Below are 24,023 nucleotides of genomic sequence, written 5' to 3' on the forward strand. Positions count from 1 at the left end.
CACACCGCTTCCTCTGTATACTTTCGCTCGATCCTCGTTCCGCGCATTCGGAACGCATGGCCCTCGTGTTTGCCACGGTCTCTCTTCTCGGCCGGCCGGGGCCCTCCTTCTAGGCGTGTCCTTTAGAGCAGGAAACCATAAAAAACTCGCCTGCGTCGTTCCGAATCCTACATACTCCTTGAGAGTATGCCCTCGATTTGGATTTGCCTCGGCTGAGCATAGCATTCTTGTTTTGCGGCTTCAGCGAACGCCGAGTTCATTCCTAAGATCAGTGCATTAAGAGGGAATCGCATGCACATGTGATTGATATCGCTTTTTGTGTCTTCTGGTTCTGCGGCTGCCCCCGTGGGCCAAAGATGCGCTGCCAGCGCAGGCTTGTAACAACGCCCATCCTTTCGACTCATTCATGCGTGAAAGTTTTGCGCGAGGCGTCGTCCTTATAAGACTTTTTAGTAGCCGACCTGGGCAACAGCAGCTCTTCGAACATCGCCACATAGCGTCGAGAGTTGCAACCTATATATATAAATATCGGATAGATGCGGCGCGAGCCCAGCTGCGTCGCCTCGAAGCGTTCCCGTTTCCATGGCGTCGCAAGTGCGCCTGCCGCGGCCGGGTGCAGCTGCGAGCGAGCGGCACGTACAGGAGGGATCGCTGGCGTCCCAAATTTTTCTCGGTGCAAAGTGGCCTCGAAAACCAAACAAACAGAAAACAAACGCTCGTTAGAAGCGCACACGCGCGGCAGCCGCCTCCCAGATGCCACTGACACGACTCTCGAACTATACGAGACCCGGTTGAGACGTGCGACGGTTCCGTGACGGAAGCGCTCGGTGGCCGTTTCTGTGGAGACTTTGCAAGGAAAGTACACTAAAATGATGTAGCAAAAGCTTGCCAATACGAACGTTTTTTTCTTTGTCTTCTTCCTTTCCCCTTTTCCGCCATTTACGGCTTTTCAAGAATGATCAAATGGAGCCCAGCTCTAACAACTTACTTATTAAATCCGTATCAGCGACAGGGTGCGATGAAACATTGCAGCTTCAACAATTTGCACAAGTTTTGCATTCTGTGTTATTAACCGCGGAAGTGAACGGCTAGTTTTTTGAACTGGCAAGACGGAACGCGATGTTGACATGAATATTCACATATGATGCGCGTCATGTGGTACTGATGAGAACGAGCAGCTCACCCGAAACCACTTTTAACTGGACGTGTCGCTGGCGTAACTTTTCACCATTTCACTTCACAATTATAGAAGGTTGAGCGTTCCTTTTAACGCCCACGCTATTAATGTCCCCATCTTTTCCCGCATCCCGTTGTTTAAGTGTTGTCGCTCGGACAGAGCGCGCAACACGGCAAAATTAAAAAACAATGAAAACAAAGAGAAAAAAGCATGGGGCAACACTTCTGCGCGGCGCGCAGACGCGCACACCCTCTCCTACAAGGCCACTTCTCCGCCACAACTCCCACGTGTGCGGCGACCACACGCGGGCGTCGAGACGGCAGCAACGGCAGCGGATGGGCAGCCGTTGGCCGAAGACATCCCCGAGCGCGCCTCCGTGCGCTTTTGGAAGCTATCAGCCCGTCCCTGTTCATACTCACTGCCTTGCTTCTGCTGGTTGAGCTGTTCGGTGCTCCGCAGCAGTCGGCGGCCGTCATCGTCAGCCCCTGGTCGTCCGCCGCACAGGACCATATTTCGCCACCCCGCCCCCGCGGGCTGGCCTGTTGAGGGACTTGGCCGGTCCGGTATGCGCACGAAGAGCGCTCGGAGACGGACTCAGCGCACTGCACAGACAGCGCAACGCGCGAGGAAAAGCGGCTACGTGCGGCCGCGCAGTGCACGCGCCGCGAGGAGCAACGGTCAGGAGAACACGCTCGCGGAGCTGCCGGGCAACTTTCAAACTGGGGCCCGTATCGGCGCCGATGCTGTCGGCTGCTGCGGCGGCTGCTGCCCGCGGAGACCGGGCGCCGCCGAGAGAGATTGGGTCGCGGACCACGCGTCCGCTGGGCGGCGCGCCCGGCGCAAGGTCACGCCGGTCACGGCGCATGCGCAGCCGCGAGAGCGCCGATTTTGGATTCCCCAGCGGCCGGCCGAGGGGACTCCGCATGCATCACACCTTGCGTCTCGCTTCTTTATTGCTTTCGGGGAGAGTGAACCTTTGGTGCTTCCGCTGAGCAAGGTATGCCGCCGCAGTGGGCTGGTCCGATCGGCATAGCAACTCGAGCCGTCTATGCGCGGGGGGCGGGCTGCGCACGTCCGCTGCGTACGCCCGACAGTGGGAGGAAGGAGAAAGTACCTTGTATGGCAGGCCTAAACTGGCCGCTTACATTTTCCAGCCCCTACTGTATTATAGATTATTCATCCATTCGTCGACTTACCCGCTGGTTTTGCGGCCAAACGACCAAGGCATTTGCGTGGTCGTGCTCATATGACCTAGTGGCATAAATTCGCATCTTAGCCACGTGAGTTTAGGGGGATTTTCTAAGGGGGAGTTAATTTGTAATAAGGAAGTAACCACTCATTATCTAATGGGCAATTACTCGTCTCATTACAAATTCGCATCTTATCGGCAAGCGTGCATCGGGTTTTAAGGTGCAGAAGCATGTTGAGCATCAACGCTCTTTTAGTGATGCGCGTAAAGGCAAGTGGATCAAGAAATTAACTCAACTAACTAGACAAGGTCCTAGTTAGCCGAGCACGACGTAACACTGTTGTCGTACTGCTTGTGCCTTCTTAATCTCGTGTACTCGCGCTATTCGACGGCAGCCTCAACACTCTGCTCTGCTACTGACCACCTATCATTATGACGTCAGTTTTTTTTCTTTAAGATTCCGACAGTCATGGTTTTGTGGTGAGCATTTATGATGAAAAGAGGGGTCCTGGCAGTGAGCAGTTGTGCGCGCGTATAACTGGCCGTCAGTCATGGGGAAGCATCCAAGCCGAGCACTGGTACCCTTGTTTTCCTTGAAATGTCATTAAGCTCCCCTGCTGCTCGGAAACAATCCGTCCTCGAAACGACAGGAAGCCGCATCCGCTCTTGCTTCGTTCGATGGATGCAAAATCAAACAGCGGCAGAGGCAGAGCGTGGAACCGCCGTGACAGCCCAATGCACGGCGTTTCATCCATCAACTGCTGGGCTCCATCTGCGGAAGCCGTGACAGCATGGGAGCACAGCGACCGACGTCACGAGTTCTCGTCGTTCAGGCTGGTCGGACGCGGAGGCGGTGCCAGTTGTCTTGTTTTCTTTCTTAAGCCATTGTTTATGTTTTCTCAACACCTTCCGTTACCTTGCGTCTTAACAGTTGCTTTTTCCTTGAACAAGTTATTTTATGCTCACTCTTCTTTATTTTTTTTCAGCTTGGGCCACTGAGGTTTAATGCACGCACCAACCCGTGAACGCATCTTCACTGCAAGGACTTCCTCATAAAAGAAGCGCATGCCGACAAATCGTCGTGAACGGGATGCGAAACAGACTCGCGTGATGTTTGGTTGAATCGATTCTCCCACGTCGCGTTGGGCGTGTGATGCTGTTATTTATATCCATTCATGCATGGCTTTCCGTATTACGCTTTGTAGCTCGAAGCCTGGATTTCTGAACTAAAGAAATTTCATGCATCTAATTCGTCCGGATTCAAGGAAGCAGATTTGTTCTTCTATTTTTGACACACGTGCGCGATACAATGCAGTTTTTTTTTTTACCAGCTTCACTTTTGAAGCTGCACGACTTTCTCCTGTAACACTGCCCTTTCCTTTTTACAAGCGTTTCCTCCTCAGGTGCATGCATGGCAACATGTACTATAATTTTTTTAAAAAAAGAACGTATCAGTCCGAGTGCTTTAATTTTGATTTATTCAGGTATATATATTAGAACCTCATTTATGACACGGTGGACACAGCAATTTGCTTTAAACAAAATGAGGCATGAAGTAATAGACAAGAAATTGAGCTTTAAGCAAAAACGCGGAAACAAATGAGTGCGGGCAAGCGCGCGAACAAATTAGTTCGGGCACGCTTCCACAGATGGCAATAAATTTCGTTTGGCGACTTCATTAGCAACTACTTAGTTAATTGAGACACTAACTGAACTGAGTTCGTGTATTATCAGCAGCATATGAAGAGAATTGAAATGCCAACACAAAAACGCAAGCGTATTCGCCCCTGGAGAGGAAATACAGGAACGGTTGATTAGTGTTTATTGAGGACAGCCTTCGCGTCTTCGAAATGAAGTTTGATCTGCGCTAGTAATGAGCTTCCCCAACGGACATATCATTTTGCGGTTTTTATTCCAGTTTTCTTGTTCGCGTTTCATTTACTGCTGATAGTAGAAGTTGTACTTGGTGTTTAACCTAAGATGTTCTGCAATTAAATAAAAAATTGTTTTCAGAGTTAGAATGGCGCTTTCATCGGCATAGCATTGTCAGCAGTGCAACGCATCAAAATACAGCTAAGACGTGCTGACTGGCAGGCTCGTTAACTAATGTTGAATAGTCAGGTGCTTAACTATTACTGTTAGTCTCTTTATTTATTGAGAGGTGTGTAGGCCACCGTATGTAATATCCATGTCAGTTTTATAATTTCGAAAACTTAGTTACCCTTGGCGCTGTGGCTCAAGAAATTTTGCCTAAATCACGCCACAGTACTTGCGCTTTCGAAAAGTTTGCAGGTAAAGCAACCCCTACAGTGCACGTAACTCGTCGAAACAGTCAAAGTTCGTTGGGCTATAGCGCCGAAGGTAACTGCGTTTTCGAAATTCTAAAAACTGATATGGATATTACTTACGGTGGGCTACAAGCCTCTCAATAATGAAGGGGACTAACGATAATAAGTTGCGGTAAAGGAGAAACCTCGCCCGCACCACTAATGTACGGCAGTAGAAAAAAGTTCGCTATTCAGTATTAGGTAAATGGCCTGCTAGTTAGCAGGTCTCAACTGTATTCTGACGCGCTACACCGCTGGCAATGCTATGCCGTAAAAGCGCTCTTCCAACTCAAAAAGCCTGTTTTTAAAAATTGCAAAACATTTTAGGTGAAACACACGGTATATGAATCGCACATACCTTTTCTGTATGTTTTCGTATCTATCTGCATTAGTTTGGGTGCAAAAATTCAAAATAGTTGCATTTTTAAGAATGAACGAGTCGTGGATGTACAAACGAGACGTAGTACTTCCACTCAGTCGCCACAGGGTGCTTGTCAATAGACTTGTTTCGTTTATTCATTCATTCCTGCTAGCATTATTGTTAGCATTCCTGACAGCTTTATTTTCGACAATGTATCCGTGTTTTAGCCGCAATAAGCTACTCGAGCAACCCTAAACACTAATTATTCGGTTGTGGCTGCCACGAGCGAAACACCACAATCAAGCTGCCCTCGTTTCTTCTCATGCCATCATGTGACTTATCGCTCACATAACGACGGCGATCGGACATGTTCACGCCACGCCGGTTATCCTCGCAGCCGATGGGGATTTACTATATCTTCCATATATTGTTTAATAAAGTACGCAATTAGTCTTATCGACGTTTATGAGATAAAGAACGACTGTATGAGTGCGATGTCAAGGGGAATGGGGACAAGGCTGCGGTCGAAGAAAATCAGGTGTTTGTGGATGCATTCGCAAATTTTACACGTTGATGATATGACAATAGTTTTCAGTACTATCCTTGCCTCTGATTTGTACAACGATGCGATTCTTCCGGTCCTTCAGCATGCATGCGGCTGGCATGAGTCACTCGCTCAGTTACCTTCCTGAACAACAGACAGATGCTTCGCGCACCACTCTGCATATTGCTTCAAAATGCTATGATTGTATTCGGTCCAGGAATTTTGCCAGGCATGGAAAAAAGGTAAATGTTACCACTTCCAGGGATTTCGAAGTTCGGTATACAGAGGAGAGACGTACCCGAGATGATTACTTAAGACAGAACAAATCGCAGTATCATCGCGTGCACAGTTTCCGCCAGTTGAAAACCTAAAATTAAAACCTTAACGTGTCTTGACTACCCTCCAGAATTTCGCAAGTACAACAACAAAAAACGGACGTATGGGCTGCAGCACTTTTCTGTGCTATTCACCATCTGCTGTTTCGTTTATCTGCCACATTCGCAACATTTTTTTTTTTTTTCACGGGGAGGAATTCGCGCTTTTTAAGCTCATCGTTTTTCATTCTTTTACGTTCTTACTGTAACTGTAACGTTTTTCAAGTAATTCAAGGATAGCGGAACATCATAAATCGTTCATATACTGCATCTGTTATTTCTCGTGAACGTCTAACACTCATAGATACATTTTCTGTACGAGAAAAAATTGCACTAGTGATATTTAGTCTAAGCTAGTCGTAAGAAACGCCTTTCATTGTTAATGCTGCAGCATTTGTTACTGTTCTACTTGCATTTATTGCTTACGCTACAGTCCCGTGATCAGGTGTTCTGGCCTTGGCGCCACATAAAATGCTTTTTGGGCCACATATGAAAACTGTACTGAGATGCAAGCACTCTTTTGAATCTTTTTAGAACGTGCAGCAGGTCAAAACAAAAAGCAGCATCCAGTATTTTAATGTCATATATATCAGAGGAGAATCAAGTGAAGGCGATTTAATTTATATTTGGCGGACCAAAGTCGCCTCTACACACCAACTTATTCAATTCTAGCGATCGGCAACGGAGAAAACGCGACACTGCGAATGTACGGCCTTGAGTGTGTTGTCGAGTGATGGATGCACAGTTTCTTTTTTTAAGCTTCAAAAAAAAAAAAAAAGTACCCAGGCTTAGCTTGGTTAAGCCAAGAATGCGTTGCATATTGCGCGGTCTTTTTGCGCGAGGTATTGCTTGGCGGCACTCAATTTTCTCGCAGCTTTTCCTCCGTGACGTATGGATGGATGGATGGATGGATGGATAGGAGCGCCCCCTTTGAAACGGGGTGGTGGCAACCGCCACCATGCTCAGCCGTGTTTTTTTTTCTTTTTTTCATTCTTTTTAAGTGGTTTGGTGACGTCATGTCACGTGACGTCACCAAACCACGTGACGTCACGTCACGTGGTTTGGTGGCTGCCCGGCTGCGCCCAAGGGCTGAACTGAGTGATTGCAATGTACGCATAAAAAAGAATCTCTGAGAGGGTTTGTGGTACTCGCAAATTTTCGAGCATCTTCCGAACCATGCACGCTTCACCGAGGCGCAGACTTTACCTCAAGCCACCCGCTCGATATGTCGCATTTCATTCGTTGAGGGCTTGGCACCTACTCCTCACGGCGTTCTAAGACTGCAACACAAGAACCTAAGGGCCTGTATACAGAGCCAGAAACATGTCATGCATTGTTAGGGTGCACAATGCAGAATAACCTTCCACACCTGGAACAGCAGGTATGCTTGTCAGACGTAGGGGAGTTTTCAACAAAATGAAAATCCTGCTGCTGTCTGGCCTCTCGCGAAAGCGTGCGCAGTTTTTTGGAATTAAAATTACTGTGCACTATATCCTTGCACAACCACGCCTCTGTACGCGCAGCAGCTTTCGGTTCATTAGAAGCAAAGCTTCGAGCTGAATTACTTGCATGGCTTATACGCCCCTCGACAATTAGCGTTAAGAAAATAAAAATTCTGCTTTTTTGTTTATTGAGGCCATAGGGCCTTATCCTAAATTTTGGCCTGTTCTGATTATTAAAAGGACTCTTTCACGTTTAGCTTACCAAATGAAAGTTCAAACTTGGAGCCATTACTTCTTTCACGTGCTGCACTTTTCCGCACCTTTTTCTAATTTGACGAACGCGGCCAGAATAACGCTCTTACACCAGAAGCGTTGACACCTTGATCTTGGAGCATGCCTCCTGTACAGTATCTTCTTCGTGGTAATATAGCACTTTTGTTATTATGGGACCGCTTCTTATTTGGACTACGAGACCACGGGACCACGTCGCCCAAGACTTTTTGTTTGTTTGTTTGTTTGTTTTACGCCGCCATTGGGCAAGGAAGTTCGGTTCATGAACCATCAAGATTTGTTATGCAAATAAAGTTCAAGAAGGTCAAGGCTCATTTGGAACTGTTTATACACCAGTCACTTTGTTTTTTTTTGTTTTTTTTTTGTCCTGGGAAAATGCGCTGTGAACACAGACCGCGGAGTGGTGAGTCCTATCGCTCCCCTCTATACTCATCCTGGCTATCCTCTCCCTTTCCCTTTCGCCTCCGCCGGCTGCAGCTCGGGTGCTTAAGATATTAGCAATTGCGTCGGCCAGCAACATTCTTTTGCTTCACTTATTTTCTTTTCTTTTTTTCAATAAACCACTACCACCACCTCCACCTGTGCCTCAAAATTCGGCACGCAGACTTCGTTAAACGCACAACGTGTACTGGAAGGTAAACAGCGAAGCACGGATGTCTGTTGTACTGATAGCCTATTGAACATTTGATCCCCCATGCAACGGCATTCTGCAGTTATCCGTTGTAGGGACTAGCAAGCACGCCATTGTTTTCAGCACCGATAAAGTCGTCAGGGGCACAGTACAGGCGACGAGATACCGCACCGCCAGGGGCGCGCAGCTATCGGTATAGTACTTCAGACCGCCGGCACGTCGTACGTATACTACACCCGCATAGCAACGCACCGCATCGGGTCCGGACGGGCGACAGAGACGTCCGGCGGTGACATGAGCACGGGCAGCGAGATTTATGCAGCCTGTCGGAGCGCACGAACGACACACACGCGTGGGAAAAGTGGTGCCAGGCGATCCTCCCAGGCATTGTCTTTGGTGGCTATCGGACGCGCCCGCTGCTGCGGGCTGGAATGCAACCGCACGGCGCCCGTTTCCCCCGGGTTCCGCGGACACCGGAAACCGAGACGTAATGGGCCCCTGGCGGAGAGACAAAAGGGCCGCGCCTCCTCTCGGTTCCGGGACGCTGCTTTCGGGGCGCCCACGCGGGCCGCCCCTCCCTCCTGGCCAGCTGGCCGCGACAGCGCCAGTGCGCGCAGGGCCGCTGGACAGAGCTCGCCGCCAACTGTCCCCGGCGTTTGTGCGGCGCGGTCACCCGAGGATGCATTGTGCGAAAAGCGCGTGCTATAGGCGACACTAGACCCGTGCCGGGCGGATTCGAAATAATAGGGTCAGACAAGAGCCTCCTATCGCGACGAAATGATTGCTAGAAATAGACTGCGAAAATGAGCTCGTAGCGCAGGTTAAATTCTTTTGCAGTCAGGGACGCCTGAATCGTTTCTTCAGCGATACTCATTAATGGGACACCCCCTGGGGTACACGGCTTTGGCTTTGTTGTCGTATTATGTCGGAATCATACATTACACGTTCACCTGCAAGCCGCCAATGAGAATGCTATACCCAGGTGGACCGTATTGAGTGTGCCTTGCGTGTCCATTGTGTACCACGTGGAATTGAGATAGCGACAGGCTCAGTGTCTATGCTGCTCTATTATGGTCTATCCCAGGTTAACCTGGAATATATTGGCCCACATGCAGCTTAGGGACGTTAAAACCCGCATGCCACCAACAGCGATATACGGCTGAGAGCAGTAAAAATCGAGAAATTCAGCAGGGGAAGAGGAGGCGAATGTAGGCACGTTGCATTCCACCACCGCCATCGGCACAGCACAGTGTGTGATTCAACGGGAGAAGGGAGCGCACAGTGCACCAGCGTGTACTTAACAAGCGTGCTTAATTAACTATACGTTTAGCAAGACATATGACCTGCTTCAGATTTTTCATGTGTGTGGTTAATAGTGAAGCGTGATGTCATCTTTCTTGGCTGCCAAAATGGGCTCGAGATCGCTTGATCGCAAACCTCATTTCTGGTTAATGGTGAATCGTACTTACCGCAGCAGCCTTTAGAGCACTGCAGCTTTTCCGTGCTATCGCTTAATCCCTGTGCCATTATTCAGGACAAACAACTACGACAGCCGCCCTGCATGGATGGGTAATGCGCACTGTGAACAATATACTTCACCGATAAAAACTCTCCATGCTCTCTGCTGTGCCGCATGCGAGTTCTCTCTTTCCATTTATGTTATCTTTGCTTTCGTCAACTTTGAGCCTCCGAGACGCGCGCATGGCTTACAAGCGCCTTGCTGTCGTGTTTATACCCGCGTATCGTCCAGAAGAATGAAGAGCAGAATACGACGCTCGTTCCGCATACGTCGCGCATTAACTATGACAGATGAAGCTGAGTGGAGAAACGCCGAAGCGGGGCTTACACGCGCAAGCAGGCAGCGAGCGATCTGGCGCATCCTGTTTTTTTTCTGCCTTTCCTCAGCGTGTATCGAACGTCTACCATCGCCGCCATGGCTGAATTTATTCTTCTTTCCATTGTCGGGGTCTGTATACCGCGGAACGCAACGGCAGCTGCTAGGCGAGCGTCGGCGAAGCGCACCCGTCGGCGTATCTGCGTCTGCGCCGCCGCGAGCTCAGCGCATGCCTTCACGGTGCCGCTGGCGAGCCACTGGACGTAGCAACGGCCTCCACGCGCGACTCACGCGGCGATCGCGACGCGGAAGACGACGCCCGTCTTCCGACATGGATTCCTGGCGACGGCGCGAGCCAGGTGACGGAAACTCAATGCCCGCGCACGCGCTCCAAGGTTGCGCGCGAGCCAGCGCCGCCCACCGCGACGTTATGTGCGACGCACAAAGCATCGCTCGCATCTGCCGCCGCGCCGAGGTCTCGCATTTTCTCCGTTTAGCTATTATCGGGCAAGAAAGGCACATTTGCGCGGCCCCGTGGGCTCAAAGCCACCGTGACGTCACTGGTCAGAAAGGTCACGATTGCTGACAGAAGAACGTGCGTTATTGCAACTCAAAACGACCGCTATCCATTATTTGCTCGTGCTGCGTCGTTACGGAGCGTAGCAGCCTGTAGAAAAGCTGGATCCTAAATACCCGTAATATTTGATATACGGTAACCAACATCGAAAAGCATGTGGCCCTGCCTGCAGGAAGATATCGTGCTCATGATCAGAGTACTATGTGCCAGCACTACCAGGTTGTTTTCGTCACAAGATTTTACCCATCTCTGCGGCAGGCATTGAAAGCTAGTGCTTCGCAATACGTGGTTTCCGGTTTTTTTTATTCCTTTCATGACGCTTGTGTCATCAGAGCGCGTAAGAGACCAGGGACAGGTAAAATGAAACCACGGGACAAACACTCACAGAATTTGCAATTTTATACACAAGGTGAGAGAGATACAGAAAAAGAAAATGCCGGAAGGTTAATCCGGCAATTTTCAGTCACCATACACATGGGGAAGGGGTTATATTGAGCGAAATAGACAGATAAAAGGAAACTTGAGTTTATGTGCAATAAGTATTCCGTAGAAGTACTTAACTTGGTGTGCGTGGGTACTTCGACAGTGCATTGACATGCCTGACTGACTGGTCGAGCATATAATCGCTTGTGTAAAACCGGTCTTTGTGCAACGTGAAAAAGAAGCGCCAACACACGTTAGCGGCGGTTTATATATATATATATATATATATAGGTACAGTATTACGACAAACGCGACTGTTCTTTTAACGTTTATTTTGCCAACAGTTTCGGGAATGGTATTCCCTTCGTCAGGGCAGGCTTACAATCCTGCCCTGACGAAGGGAATACCATTCCCGAAACTGTTGGCACAATAAACGTTAAAAGAACAGTCGCGTTTGTCGTAATACTGTACCTAAACTTGTAAACTGGGCCATTGGAGCCTCTACTGAATACTATATATATATATATATATATATATATATATATATATATATATATAGTAAGTTGGGGAAGTTACATTGATAAACAACAGATTTATTCAACGTTTCGACCAGGGTCTGGTATTTCTCATTTCTCATTCTTGAGAAATACCAGACCCTGGTCGAAACGTTGAATAAATCTGTTAAGTTTTTCAATGATTCTCTTCCCAAACTTACTACATATTTGATCAGTTGCCTTGAATAATTTGACACAAACACACACGCACACACACGCACACACACACACACGCACACACACACACACACGCGCGCACACACGCACACGCACACACACACACACACACACACACACACACACACACACACACACACACACACACACACATATATATATATATATATATATATATATATATATATATATATATGGGCATATGTTCTGACGTCGCTTCGTAAGGCTCCATATTTTTTTGCCCGAGGTCTGCGAGGCCCTCAGACGACTCATCATGACACTCGGTGCTTTCCATTCATTCGTGTCGCAGCTCTATCTGCGTCACCCGTGGCAGCAGACTGTTTAGCATATAGTGTCTTGCCTGCCCCCTCGGTTTAGTGCAGAAAGATAAGCGCTGTGCAGTGCACTTGACCACCCTGACACTCGCCCTCTGCCACACAACAGGGTCCTTGGACGGGTACTCTACGATCGTCAGCCCTGAACGCCTGCTGTGTACTGCATCGCTTTCTGAGGGCGCCGCGCTTGTACGACAGGTTCTGACAGTGCCGTACAGCGTCCGCTTTTTACGTTTCACTTATTTTGGTGTCTTGTACTTTCCGGTTTTTATCATTTGTTCTCGTTCTCGGAGTACACGGCAGTCAACCGGAATCTTCTGGTTAACCTTCCCGCCTTGCATTTCCTTGTTCCATCTCGCTCAGACGTTCATGTGCGGGACAAATAAAGCATAAAATTTCACTCCCTCGCTGCACTTATTAGGCACTACATAAGTTTCGATTGATTTAAACACATGGTTCATATTTCGAGAAATAGCACCTCCCCAGACCTAGAAGACGATGACAGTAGTGACCGTTAGGGCAAGGCTGGCGCGTACTGTGTGTGTGTTTTTTTTCGTGCTTTACACGGAAGTTATACTTTGTTGAGCACTGCACGCTTACCCCGCGCTATGCGCAAGCGGCCTGAACCGACTATTTCAGTCATATTTTGGCACTAAGGGTCAGGCTCCCTGAACAGCGATATTAGCGAGCTTTCGAATAGGAGGACCCTCTCTGTTAGGGGGGTGGGAGAATAGCGGGGCGCCAGTGCACATGAGTACGGCAATAACCCGAGGGGCGGTATTGTTCTGCGCATGCCCACGGGCGCCCCGTTATTTCCCCTGTCCCCCTAACCGATAGGGTCCCCCTATTCTAAAAGACTGTTGGTCGCTGAGTGGTTGTGCACAACGCCTCTTTCTACTCGAGCTGCCTAGATTGAGATGAGAATAAGCAGCCAGTCGGGTGTATGTGCGTGCGGGCCAGAGTGATTGGAGGGGGAGGGACGTGGACGGCGTGGTGGCGGTGCGTGCCCAATCGAGCCCGCAGAGGGCGCCTGCGCTCATTGAACTGCCCAGCCGTGCTCTGGGCTGGTGCACCTGGCGTCGCGACTCGTGATCGGATGGCGGGCAGGTGCCCCAGCGTCACGATCCTCCGTGCCGCTCCACTCGCGAACAACAGCGCGTCTGCACGTAGCTTCGGTACATTCGGACGCGATGAGTTCAAACAAAGGGCCAGCGCGTGGATCGGTGAGATCAGACTGGTTACTAGGCTCGCAGAGGTATCTCTGACTGCGGAGAGTGTGAGCCGCTAGCCAGATTGACCATGCAGATAAGCAGCAAGATTGTTATTTCTTTCAAGCCCGCGTCAGCTCATTGTTACGAGCAGAATACTATGACCCGCATTAAGAAAATAGCTGACCTGAGTGAAATGGCAGATACGTGCGCAAGATAGCAATGAGGGTTCGAAAGTGCGCAGTTCTTCAAAAGAATGCATGCACCTGCGGTGCGTGACTATGTTGTCTGTTGACAAGGAGCTGTGGATTTAATGAGACGTTTTTAAGGGTTCATGACATCGTTTGCAACAAAGGTTTCAACACTAACAGAGAACAAAGTTCATTATTTGTACCATATCATCCTATCAGGTACGCGTGAAGTACACCTGTCTTGTTGGAGTATCTAATGCAAAGAACGGGCAAGATGAGAATGCTTCGGGCCCTAGATCATAGAGCTCATTTATTAGGCATCGATGAATTTTGTGACAAAAGCAGCCTTGCGTACTGTGAACACATCACACTGGTATTTAATCACAGATTGTAATGCATGTACGGGATCGCAGTTTCGTCTATTGCTCTGGTCACGCCGCTATTTCACTGTCCTGTCCTTCCAGACGATTCGGCCGTGTCTTTTCGACTATTTCTGCGCGGAGCAATTAACCGTGGCAGTTACGACTAGGGGCCATACTCTCTGCCTCTTAGGCCGAGCGCGCCCTTTGAGGTGTTCTCTAACTTGAACAACTCTGTAATATACTCTCCACCTGCCTCACCGATACGCTTTGAGACATTAACAAATAACTAGTCACTCGTAACAAATTACCTTTTCTTTGAATTTTATAATGCATTGGTTACTTTCTGTAAGGTGCAACTTTTTCGGTAATGCAATTACTTTTTTTTCGTAATAGATTGTAATAATTTGTTACATTTTTTTTTCCCCGAAAACAAGTTGTCGCCAGTGGTACACCCTCGAGAACCTGAAGACGGTGGCAAATACTGTTGTAGCATAAAATTTTCTCGCGTTTGAGTGACAACGGGCGAGCTGCGGAGAAGGCGCGTGCGCAAGGATATATGCACATGCAAGACCGAGCGGCCAGCATTTGACTAGCCCGAGTTCGGTGCTTCGCATTTCGCATTTCAGCTCGACGGCACAACGGAATGTCATGTTTAGCGAGCTTGGGCTTTGTCCTCTCAGAGCGCGGACAACAGCGAAGCGCGGCATTGCGTAACTTAAGTGTGGTGCACAAGGCCTCCGTATGTTAAAGAAACGCACTTGACAACAGTGCGTACATCGAGATACTCTTCAGAGTCGCTACTGATGTGTTCACAAGTAAAAGTGAAAAAAAAAAAATCTTAAGAAAACTCCGAAAAACAAGTGCAGGTGAAATGACCAAAGTATGTACTGCAACAGACTATAGATCAAACAAGCGGCAGCAGCTCATTTTCGCCCGTGTATTATTTGTGTTGTGCTAATGAAAGATGGACGAAAAATAACGTAACAGCAATCGATTACTTTTGTGTAATTGTTCAGTTACTTTTCATGGACTGTAACTGACCACTGAGATCAGTTACATTTCAAATGAAGCAACTGTAATTGTAATCGGTAGCTTGTTTTCTGCAACGTGTACACGACCGGTCTGATTTAAATTCGTGTGAATCAAGGAATTACGAGGATTACGCGGAATAGTTACGTGAAATAAACCGCTCAGCTCTGTTTTGCAGATATTCTAGTTTGGATATTAGGTACGATTGATGAAGGTTGCAGATTAGAGAGGCATATTCGAGTTTTGGGCGTATAACAGTGTTATAAACAAGGAGTTTAGTTTCTTTGTTACCATGACGCAATGACCGCCGAATGAAACCCAGAAATTTGAAAGCATTGGCTAATATGTAGTCAATGTGCCCGTTTTAAGGCAGGTTAGCTGTGAGGTACACTCATAGCTATCTAAGTGCGTGAGCTCTCGACGGCTGCACCATTAATTGTATAAGTGTCGTGCAACTCCTGATTCCGCGTTGTGAAACGCACAAGTTTGGTTTTTCTAAAGTTTATAGTCATCTGCCCGTCTGCCCGTATAGTCATCTGCCCGTCATAGTCTAACTGTCTAGTTAGACTATGTAAGTCATTAGACTCTCTAAAACAGTCATTGAGGTTAGTCACGGATCGATAAATAACGCAGACATCAGCGAACACTCTTAGTGAAGAGGAAATATTAAGTGAAACATCGTTAATGTAGAGAAGAAATAATGTAGGCGCTAAAACAGAACTCTGGGGAACTCCGCATTTTATGGCCTGAAATGTAGAACGAACATTCCCTATTTTAACGACCTGTCGCCTGTTTTTTAAGTATTCCTCGACTTAATTAACTACAGTGCTGTCAATGCTATTTGGCCTCATTTTAAGTATTAGGCGTTTGCTACTCTACTGCTACGCTTGCCTTCTCTTAGAATCCATTCCATTACTCTAAAGGACCATCGGTTATCTTGCCTTCCCGTTACGTGCCCTTCCTATGCCAATTTATTCTTACTGATTCTGACTATTGTATCATCAACTCGTGCTTGTCCCCTGACCCACTCTGCTCTCTTCATGTCTCTTAACGTCATACATCTCAACCATTTTCCTTTCCATAGCTCTCTGCGCGATACTCAACTCTATTTCAAGCTTTTTAGTTTGTCTCCAAGTTTCTGCCCCATTGGTAAGTACAGGCAAGATACAACTGTTGTATACTTTTTTTTTGAGGGATGCTAGTAAGCTGATATTCATGACCTGAGAGTGCTTGCCAAATGCACTGCACCACATTTTTATTCTCCTAGTTATTTTACTCTCGTGATCCGGGTTAGCGGTTACTACCTTCCCTAAGTAGATGCTTCGCTGCCTGTCGTAAACTAGTCTGTTTTTCTGAGACATTACTTTTTTTTTATTAATTTTTAGGCACACCGTTCTGCTTTGCCGGTCGGGTCTCCGATTGTGATTGGCAGTTCGTCCCCTGAGTGGCTTAGCAAGGCAATGTCATCAGCAAATTGGAGATTACTAAGGTATTCTCCATTAACTTTTATCCCCGGCTTGTCTCAATCCAGTTCTCTGCATACCTCCTGTAAAGATGCTATGAATCGTACTGGAGAGATCGTGTTTTCCCTACCTGATACCCTTCCTGACTGGGCTTTTATCACTCAGCCTCTCTACGGAGGGCTATGGTGGCTGTGGCTAAAGTCAGTGACATTTAAAATAAAGCCACTGACATTTAAAAAAATAAACGCACTTCCGCGTGGCGGCATTACCACGTTAAAACTCTCCCAAGCACGTCCCGAATGAAGGAACTCTGTTTAGCTAACAAGCAATGAATGACCGGACCACCGGTCGCAACGGTCGTTTCGGAATAAGCAGCGATTGCGAGGTTGAACAGCGCCGTTGCCGAGTTGCGGCTTAGATAATTTCTTGCAGACCAACGTAGTCACCAACGATTCATCTATTATCAATGCCTAGATCAGACTATCCTCTTACCAACGGGAGTATCGTGGACGCCTCGCCCACCGGTCCTTCGCAAAGTTGAGCGCTCCGGCCCGTGAGGTGGGAGCCCCCGTTACGTCACTCTGGCTGCGCTTTCTACACCTTCCGCGACGTGGCGCAGTGCGGCGGACCCGCTTAGAGTCACTGGACCCACTTGCAGGGATAGGCAGAAAAGCTAGGAAGCAGGGAAGGCTCGGAGAAAGAACAGGAAAGGCCTTGATTCACCATTTTCGGCTGACCTGACATGCACTGATAATAGAGGAGCCGCTGTTCTAACAAGTGCCCGCTCGATTTAAACTTACACTGTACGGACATTTTAATTAAATGCAGAAAATAATGATTATTCATTTGGCCTGACTTCTCGTACAAAACCATTCGCTACGGGGAAAGGTACAGTCTTTCTCAAAAATATATAGCCCAAGGGGTTTCCTTCCAAGCCGTGTAGCGGGGCTCTTAGCATTTTTGGCAGTCCTAAGCTTGGGAGGGTTGGTGACTTAAATTCCTCCCGCCTTCGTGAGATTAGGGTCCCTCAGTATGCAAGAGGAGCCGCGCTGCAGGACTCAGAAGCAGACTCCTTGGGCTGTATACTTTTGACGAATACTGTACATGTATTTGGAACGCTCTTGCCTCGCCGACCCTTCCACTCAATACAGGACCAATAAATCGCATTTCAACCAGCAGGGTTCAAAAATACGAGCCGGAATTGTGTTGCCAATTAGTGTTGTGGTTTCTATTCCTTGCTTTAGTGTCACAGCATTTTACGCAAACGCGCAGATAGATCAGAAGTGCAAGATGCCGGGCTAGTTGGTAATCCATGATGAAATAACAGCGCAAGGAACGGGACGAAAACACGAAGGAAGAAGACACAGACACGGGCGCTGTGTCTTCTTCCTTCGTGTTTTCGTCCCGTTCCTTGCGCTGTTATTTCTTCAGCGCAGATAGATGCCGGGCCGTATCCTGGAGTGAGGAAAGCAACACTCGCCAGCAGCGTGGTCGACTCAGCGAAAGTGGCCGATAAAGTTTCTCGTGTAAGGAATTCCGCTGCGCACGAAGCGATGTAGCATGCAAGCGAGCCCAACCGGAATAGGAGGAGCGTGAATGCTGTAGCACCCTTGTCTCATGCTTGAGCTACAAGGACGAAAAAGAGCGTTGACGATCGACTCCATCCGTGCTGGCGAGCAGCTTCTGCGCCGACTCAAATGCCCCGATGCGGAGAGCGAGCAGCTGCCGACGAGGCGAATAATACTGCCCTTTCTAGGATCCGCGTCAACTTCTGCTGAAGAAAGGGCATGGAAAATAGCCGCGGTGAGAAAAGCGTAGGGCGAAGCACACCTGAGCCCGGCGGCATTTCAAACGGCGTCACGCGGAGAGCATAGTCGTCGAGCCAGTTGTTTATTATGCGCCGAGGGCTGCCGCGTCAAAGGAACCCCTGCCGGTGGTCACATCTGCGCTGAGCAGCGGCGATCTCTTTGCGCACCGGGCGAAAAAAAGAGGGAGTCGCGAATGACTGTCTGACGCAAAATAAGACACAATGAGATGAAGGGTCGAGGACCGCTGCTGTTCTCGAGAGGCCAGCGCCGTATAAATGAAAGGACGCGCGCGCGCGCGACACACCTGAGTCGTGCGCGAGTGCTAAAAGGAGGAGCGGCGCCGCCCGGAAAGCCGACTCCATCACATGGGTGCACAGCCAACACCCTCTAGAGCACAGCCCGCGCTTTGAAGAACAGGGAAACGGGAGAGAGTGAGAGAGAAAGAGAGAGAGAACTGCATAGCTGGTCATCTTTTATACTGTGCTCCACATTCCTTTTTTTTTAATTTCTGGGCGGCTGTGAAGGTATAACTTTGCCTCCGCTTGAATACATTATGGTAGCCACTTGTAGTGACGTGACCCAGGTCAGCCTGGTAGCGGGTGCAGTCATGGGGCGGAGATTGGATGCGACAAAGATACTGTTATCACAATTTCAATCTTATCACTACATAAAGTTGTAATTTGTGCGTTGCGAGTTACACTTTTATCATTCCGGCAGGACACTGATCTTGACTCTAAATGGTGACAGCAGGGACAGTCTATGGTCTTCTGTGATTTAATGTGTGCGTAGATGGTGCCTTCTGGAGTGGTCTATGTTATTCTGTGAGTGAGTGTGTGCATAGATGGTGGCTGTGCAATAGACTATGTTCTACTCTGACTGAATATGTGTATAGATGGTGACTTCTGGAGTGGATAATGTTGTGCTGTGAGTTGACGTGTGCATAGATGGTGACTGCGGGAGTGGTCCATGTTCTATTATAAGCGACTGTGTGAATATCGGGGCAGATTTGACCGGTTTTAGGACATTATTAACATATAAGTGACGCTACGGTGGAGCAATTGCCGGCAGAATAAGCAAGGCTAATTCCACCTGTAGCATAAACAACTCAACAACAACAACAATACACTTGCGTGACACTGACAGGACAATGCATTCTGGAGCTGATATAGTCATGGGGAGCGAAACAGATTGAAAAATTTCCGCCTCAAAATAAACGCCACCTTCCATTTCCGCGCTCATACACGCACACTATATGACCGGAAGCAGAGCATGGGTGCTACTCGGCTTTGTAGAGAAGTGCTTGGTGAGCTCACCGAATGCCGTTGCGGCGTCCTCAGCGACCGGCATTCCGATGCGTCGATCACTCGGTCGCAGCCAAGCACGTAGAACCTGTGCGTACGCTTCGGGGGGAGTAGAAGGTCTTCGCTCTGTAAACGCAGATACAGAGCGCAGATCAGGTGACGAAAAAGTTCGCATTTTTTCCAGGCCCATATTAGCCATTATTATTGCAATAGCTGCGTGGTTATTAGCAAGAGGAATAACGTCCAGAGTAATACTTGACGAAAATGTCCAATCAGCGCCTGGCTTATAACCCCATGGACACGCAGTGCCAAGGGCTCATAAGCAGTAAAGTACACGGTCTGAGACACGTACCACGACAAGCGGAAATAGTAACTGCTAATCCGTGGACAATGGGCTTCACCTCAATGCTCATTAGTCGCTTCGGTTGTGAAACTGAGACGTGACACCAAAATTAAGGAGAGTATTGTGGTGAAGCCATTAACTGTAGCTCAAATATCTGCAGCTTTTTAGCTTTCACTTTTTTTTGTAAAATGGAGAAATTGTGTTAAAGTGTCTCAGACCACTGATAATTATCCACCTAATCTTATTCCAGCTTCTAAACTACTAAAACTAACCAAGTTTAGTGTAAACGTCTAGTCTGACATAGTAGTGCAATGGTAGTACGCTGATGACTAGAAAAACTACAGACACCGCGTTTTAACTTTCTCCAAAGCAACTGAAGATGTTGCTTACTTGCGGCAGCCAAACTGGGAAAGTCAACAGCAGATTCAAGCCACTGTTCGGACTTTCATACTTAGCCTTATATCGCAACGCGAAAAACTGCACAATAAATCACTACGAGCATGTCAGGGGATCTGTTTTACAGCTCAGCTATTAGTCCAATGATTTTAGGGGAAACCCACAAGGTAGAGTAAATTTGTAATGAGAGAGTAATTACTCATTAGCATTCACCCAAGAACAGATAAACGGATACAATGGAAAGTTAAACTCATTGGACGAAAATCGTTCCCGCTTCGAGTTGTTGATCAATTCGAACTCGCCCTACTATATGCTAACCCCCGCCGCGGTGGCTCAGTGGTTACGGCGCTCGGCTGCTGACCCGAAAGACGCGGGTTCGATCCCGGCCGCGGCGGCCGAATTTCGATGAAGGCGAAATTCTAGAGGCCCGTGTACTGTGCGATGTCAGTGCACGTTAAAGAACCCCAGGTGGTCGAAATTATTCAGGAGACCTTCACTACGGCGTCCCTCATAGCCTGAATTGCTTTGGGACGTTAAAACCCAATAAACCAAACCATATGCTAACCGCCCTGGTTAGCTTCTTTAGTAGAGAAACCGCTTCGGTAGGCGGTAGTCCCGGGTTTCTCGTAAAGACCACGACGGTTGAAAAGTCCCAGGCTGAAGTTCTGCTTCGATCAGCCGCAGTGTGCTCCAAAATGTCACAGACTTCCCGGCGGCGACCGACCGGACAATCAGCAGCACGACATTGCAAGAGCGTGACGCCACACCAAGACATTCCTGTGCTCATAGCGCTTATTGGTCCGCTGGCTGAAAGAAAGCTGAAAAGCAAACTCGGCTAGACCACAGCGTCGGCAAAATTTAGGAGGGGGCTCTTGCGGGGGGTTTGTGCTGCAAAAATTATAACAGTCGAATCAGCATACTGCTGGAGAAAGGCGCCTTGACTCGAACTCGCATGGCCTATCAGAAAAGTGTATTCCTATTACACGCTACTGGCCACGATTGGCTCATAGACCGCCCCATGAAACAATCTGGTATTTCGTACACGTTTCTGCTTACGATATCGATTGTGTCATCAGATAACGCGAATTCCCAGAGCAGACGGCGCCAGCCCTCCACGAGGATAAAGAGCTAACCGTCCAATATCAAGGTCACTGGCGAGATTCCCTTTGCTCTACCGCGCGGCGAACGAGGTCAAGTGTTTCCGTGATCCTGCTGGGAGATCTCGGTGCAACCCAGCCGACTGAAAGGTTTGCCCAAGCAGGGAGCTACTGAACAGTGTGCGCCGAATTTGGAACAAGTAATTATTCTTGTTTCTTTTTTTTTTAGATATGATGGGCTCCACGTGGCTAGAAAAGGGTAACAGAAAAATAACAGCTTATGTATCTTTGGAAGTTTTTTCATTGGTTGGCACGAACGAGCTTCAAAATAAATTGACCTATCTCGTGATCACTGTTCTATCACTGAGCTGGGCGGCTATTTCTGTCGGAAATAAACGTCCCACAAATGTAACTATAGCTAAAATACCTCCATAAAGCTTTAATTTCCCTATAGTATCACGAAACACTTATATCGTGAATATCATGGGACGGTAATTACCCGCAAAAAAAAAAAAAACCCTTGTTCGAAATTATCAGCCCGCGCGAGCTTCGATATGTATATCCATTGTCAAATACCACCCGATTACGCAATCAGGCGCACCGCATGACCCAGCACCTGTCAGGCGGAAGTTCGGCGACGCCAGCAAAGTGCGGTGCGACGATTCACAACCCGGTGAGCGAAAAGGAAACAAACATGAGCGTGGCTCGTTCGGAGTCGGCGAGATGGAGGAATGGTTTAGTGTCGGACGTTCGCTTTTGATCGCGTAATCAGGCGAGCGCAGGGACGATTTCGGAGGTCGCTACTTCGAAGTTCACCATCGTTACGCGACTCGGCAAAATGAAAAAGCCTTGCATGGTGACTGTCCTAAAGTTTGCAACATAGATAATTCGCCTATTGAGGCTTCGTTAACGCCAGGCAGCAGAGCAATGATATAGCCGTGGCTAGCTTGCATGATATCCTCTTGTACAAACATCATGGCTCTCAAGATGTAATAAGCGCACTGGTCGCAAATTAATAAATCTCATTCGTCAATAAAAAAAAAATAACCTGGCATGTTGCGCATGGACAGAAACACTCGGAGCCTCACGGTAACCACAAAACCTGGAGCTAGCTGAGCTAATCAGAAGTGGCGGCGCTGAGCGTTGAACGGCAGTCAGTGAAGAGCGGCGCGAGCAATCCCTCCTGTCGGGTATACACGGGCGTACGTCAGCGTTGGACAGTGGCTACTTCCCGTCGCGCGACGCGGGCAACACATGGGCCATGCTTACTGTGCGTGTGCCGGCGTGGACGGGTCCCCTCGAGCGTTCGGCGGCGGCGGCGGGCTGGACTGGCGCTGGCCGAGCGGCGGTCCCGGCCCGGACGCATGGTCGCCGCTCTCGGACGGAGGAGCACCACTCGTGCGGCGTTCCGCTATTTGCGCAGCAGCGCGTGAGAGCCATCGCCCGGCAATCCGCGGGCGCGCGAACCGCCCGGAACGCAACAAAAGAGAAGCTCGCGGAGCGCATCCGCCTCGGGGAACACGACCGGAACCGGCCGACCCACCCCGCGCCGCGGAATCCCCAAGGTTTGCCCGGGATACCTTGAAAACGGACGGCAAATAATTACGAACCAAATATACACCCGCTCGGCCGGGCATCGTGCTACGAGGCGTACTGAGCGGCCGGCCGTATACGGCTGGCCCACATGATCAGTCGTCCGCTCTTTCGTATCATTTCCTCCGCATGCTGCGAAAAACACTGCTGCATGTCTCACTAATGATCGCGTTGCTCGTGGCGATCAGGAGGCGAGCGCATTAGAACGCGATAACTATGAGCGTACAAACACGATTCACAGCGCAGCTCTGGGCACTCCGGGCGCAGGACACTGTGGACAAGTTGATTAAGGCAGCGATTTAGGAAAGTTGGTACTGATTCATTCACGCCGTGAAAGGCTTCGAAACGCCTCTCGGACGCTCTGGGCGCGTTTTCGTAGAAATTTAATTACAAGCAGTTATAAAAAACGGCGCGGTAGCAGCCATACAGGTGGTGGGCACCTGTACTAAGGACACCTGGAATCAAGAAGGGGTGAAAAGGGCTCGATTGCAATAATTCGGTGAGGCTTAATAACCGCGCAGCTGCTTCAAACTCACAAAATGATTACGATGGTCTGTAAAAGTAGCCGTAAACGCGCCGCCCGCGCAGAAGCGCCGCCTAGATCCAGCAGTGTAAGCTGCCGAAGCAGAAGCCAACTATAACACCCGCTTGAATACTTCACTCTGCATAAAAATAACAAGTAACAACAAAACTTCTACATTAAAACACAGAAATTACGCACAACGCCTCCACCGCAATTACGCGTTATCGAGTATCGTAATCATGATGACATTTTTTTTTCACTCCAGTTTTAATAGATTTTTGCAACGTTTTCGTAGGCGAGCACTTCATGCCCCCCACCCCCGCTCCACTTTCCCGATCTAATCCAGCACTCGCAGCTTGACCCTGACCAACTCCCACCCACTCTTCTCACTCCAACTTTCCCTCCCACTCCCCCAATCTCCCTTGAAAGTGGAGAGGGGGGATTTCTCTCTCTGCGCTTTACCTCCTGCAAAC

At 48.7% G+C, this 24,023-nt stretch overlaps 1 protein-coding gene and 1 long non-coding RNA gene across 2 annotated transcripts in view; both read right to left on the bottom strand.

Annotated features, from left to right (window-relative positions):
- The window catches only part of vari (MAGUK p55 subfamily member vari), a 69,484-nt gene extending 67,520 nt beyond the window's left edge, over positions 1–1,964 (bottom strand). The window contains exon 1 of the mRNA XM_089579279.1: positions 1,597–1,964. Coding sequence (XP_089435405.1) covers positions 1,597–1,687 — 91 coding nt within the window. The 5' untranslated portion in view covers positions 1,688–1,964. The remainder of the gene's footprint in view (positions 1–1,596) is intronic.
- Positions 1,724–23,844, bottom strand: LOC149350279 (uncharacterized). The gene is made up of 3 exons (XR_016290315.1): positions 22,704–23,844; positions 19,611–19,724; positions 1,724–1,779 (listed from the first exon to the last, which is right to left on the bottom strand). It is a non-coding gene; the product is annotated as an uncharacterized LOC149350279 (long non-coding RNA).
- Between the last annotated feature and the right edge of the window lie 179 nt (positions 23,845–24,023).

This window comes from Amblyomma mixtum, chromosome 3 (genome assembly GCF_055824585.1).
Source record: "Amblyomma mixtum isolate Tamu chromosome 3, ASM5582458v1, whole genome shotgun sequence".
Taxonomy (NCBI): domain Eukaryota; kingdom Metazoa; phylum Arthropoda; class Arachnida; order Ixodida; family Ixodidae; genus Amblyomma; species Amblyomma mixtum.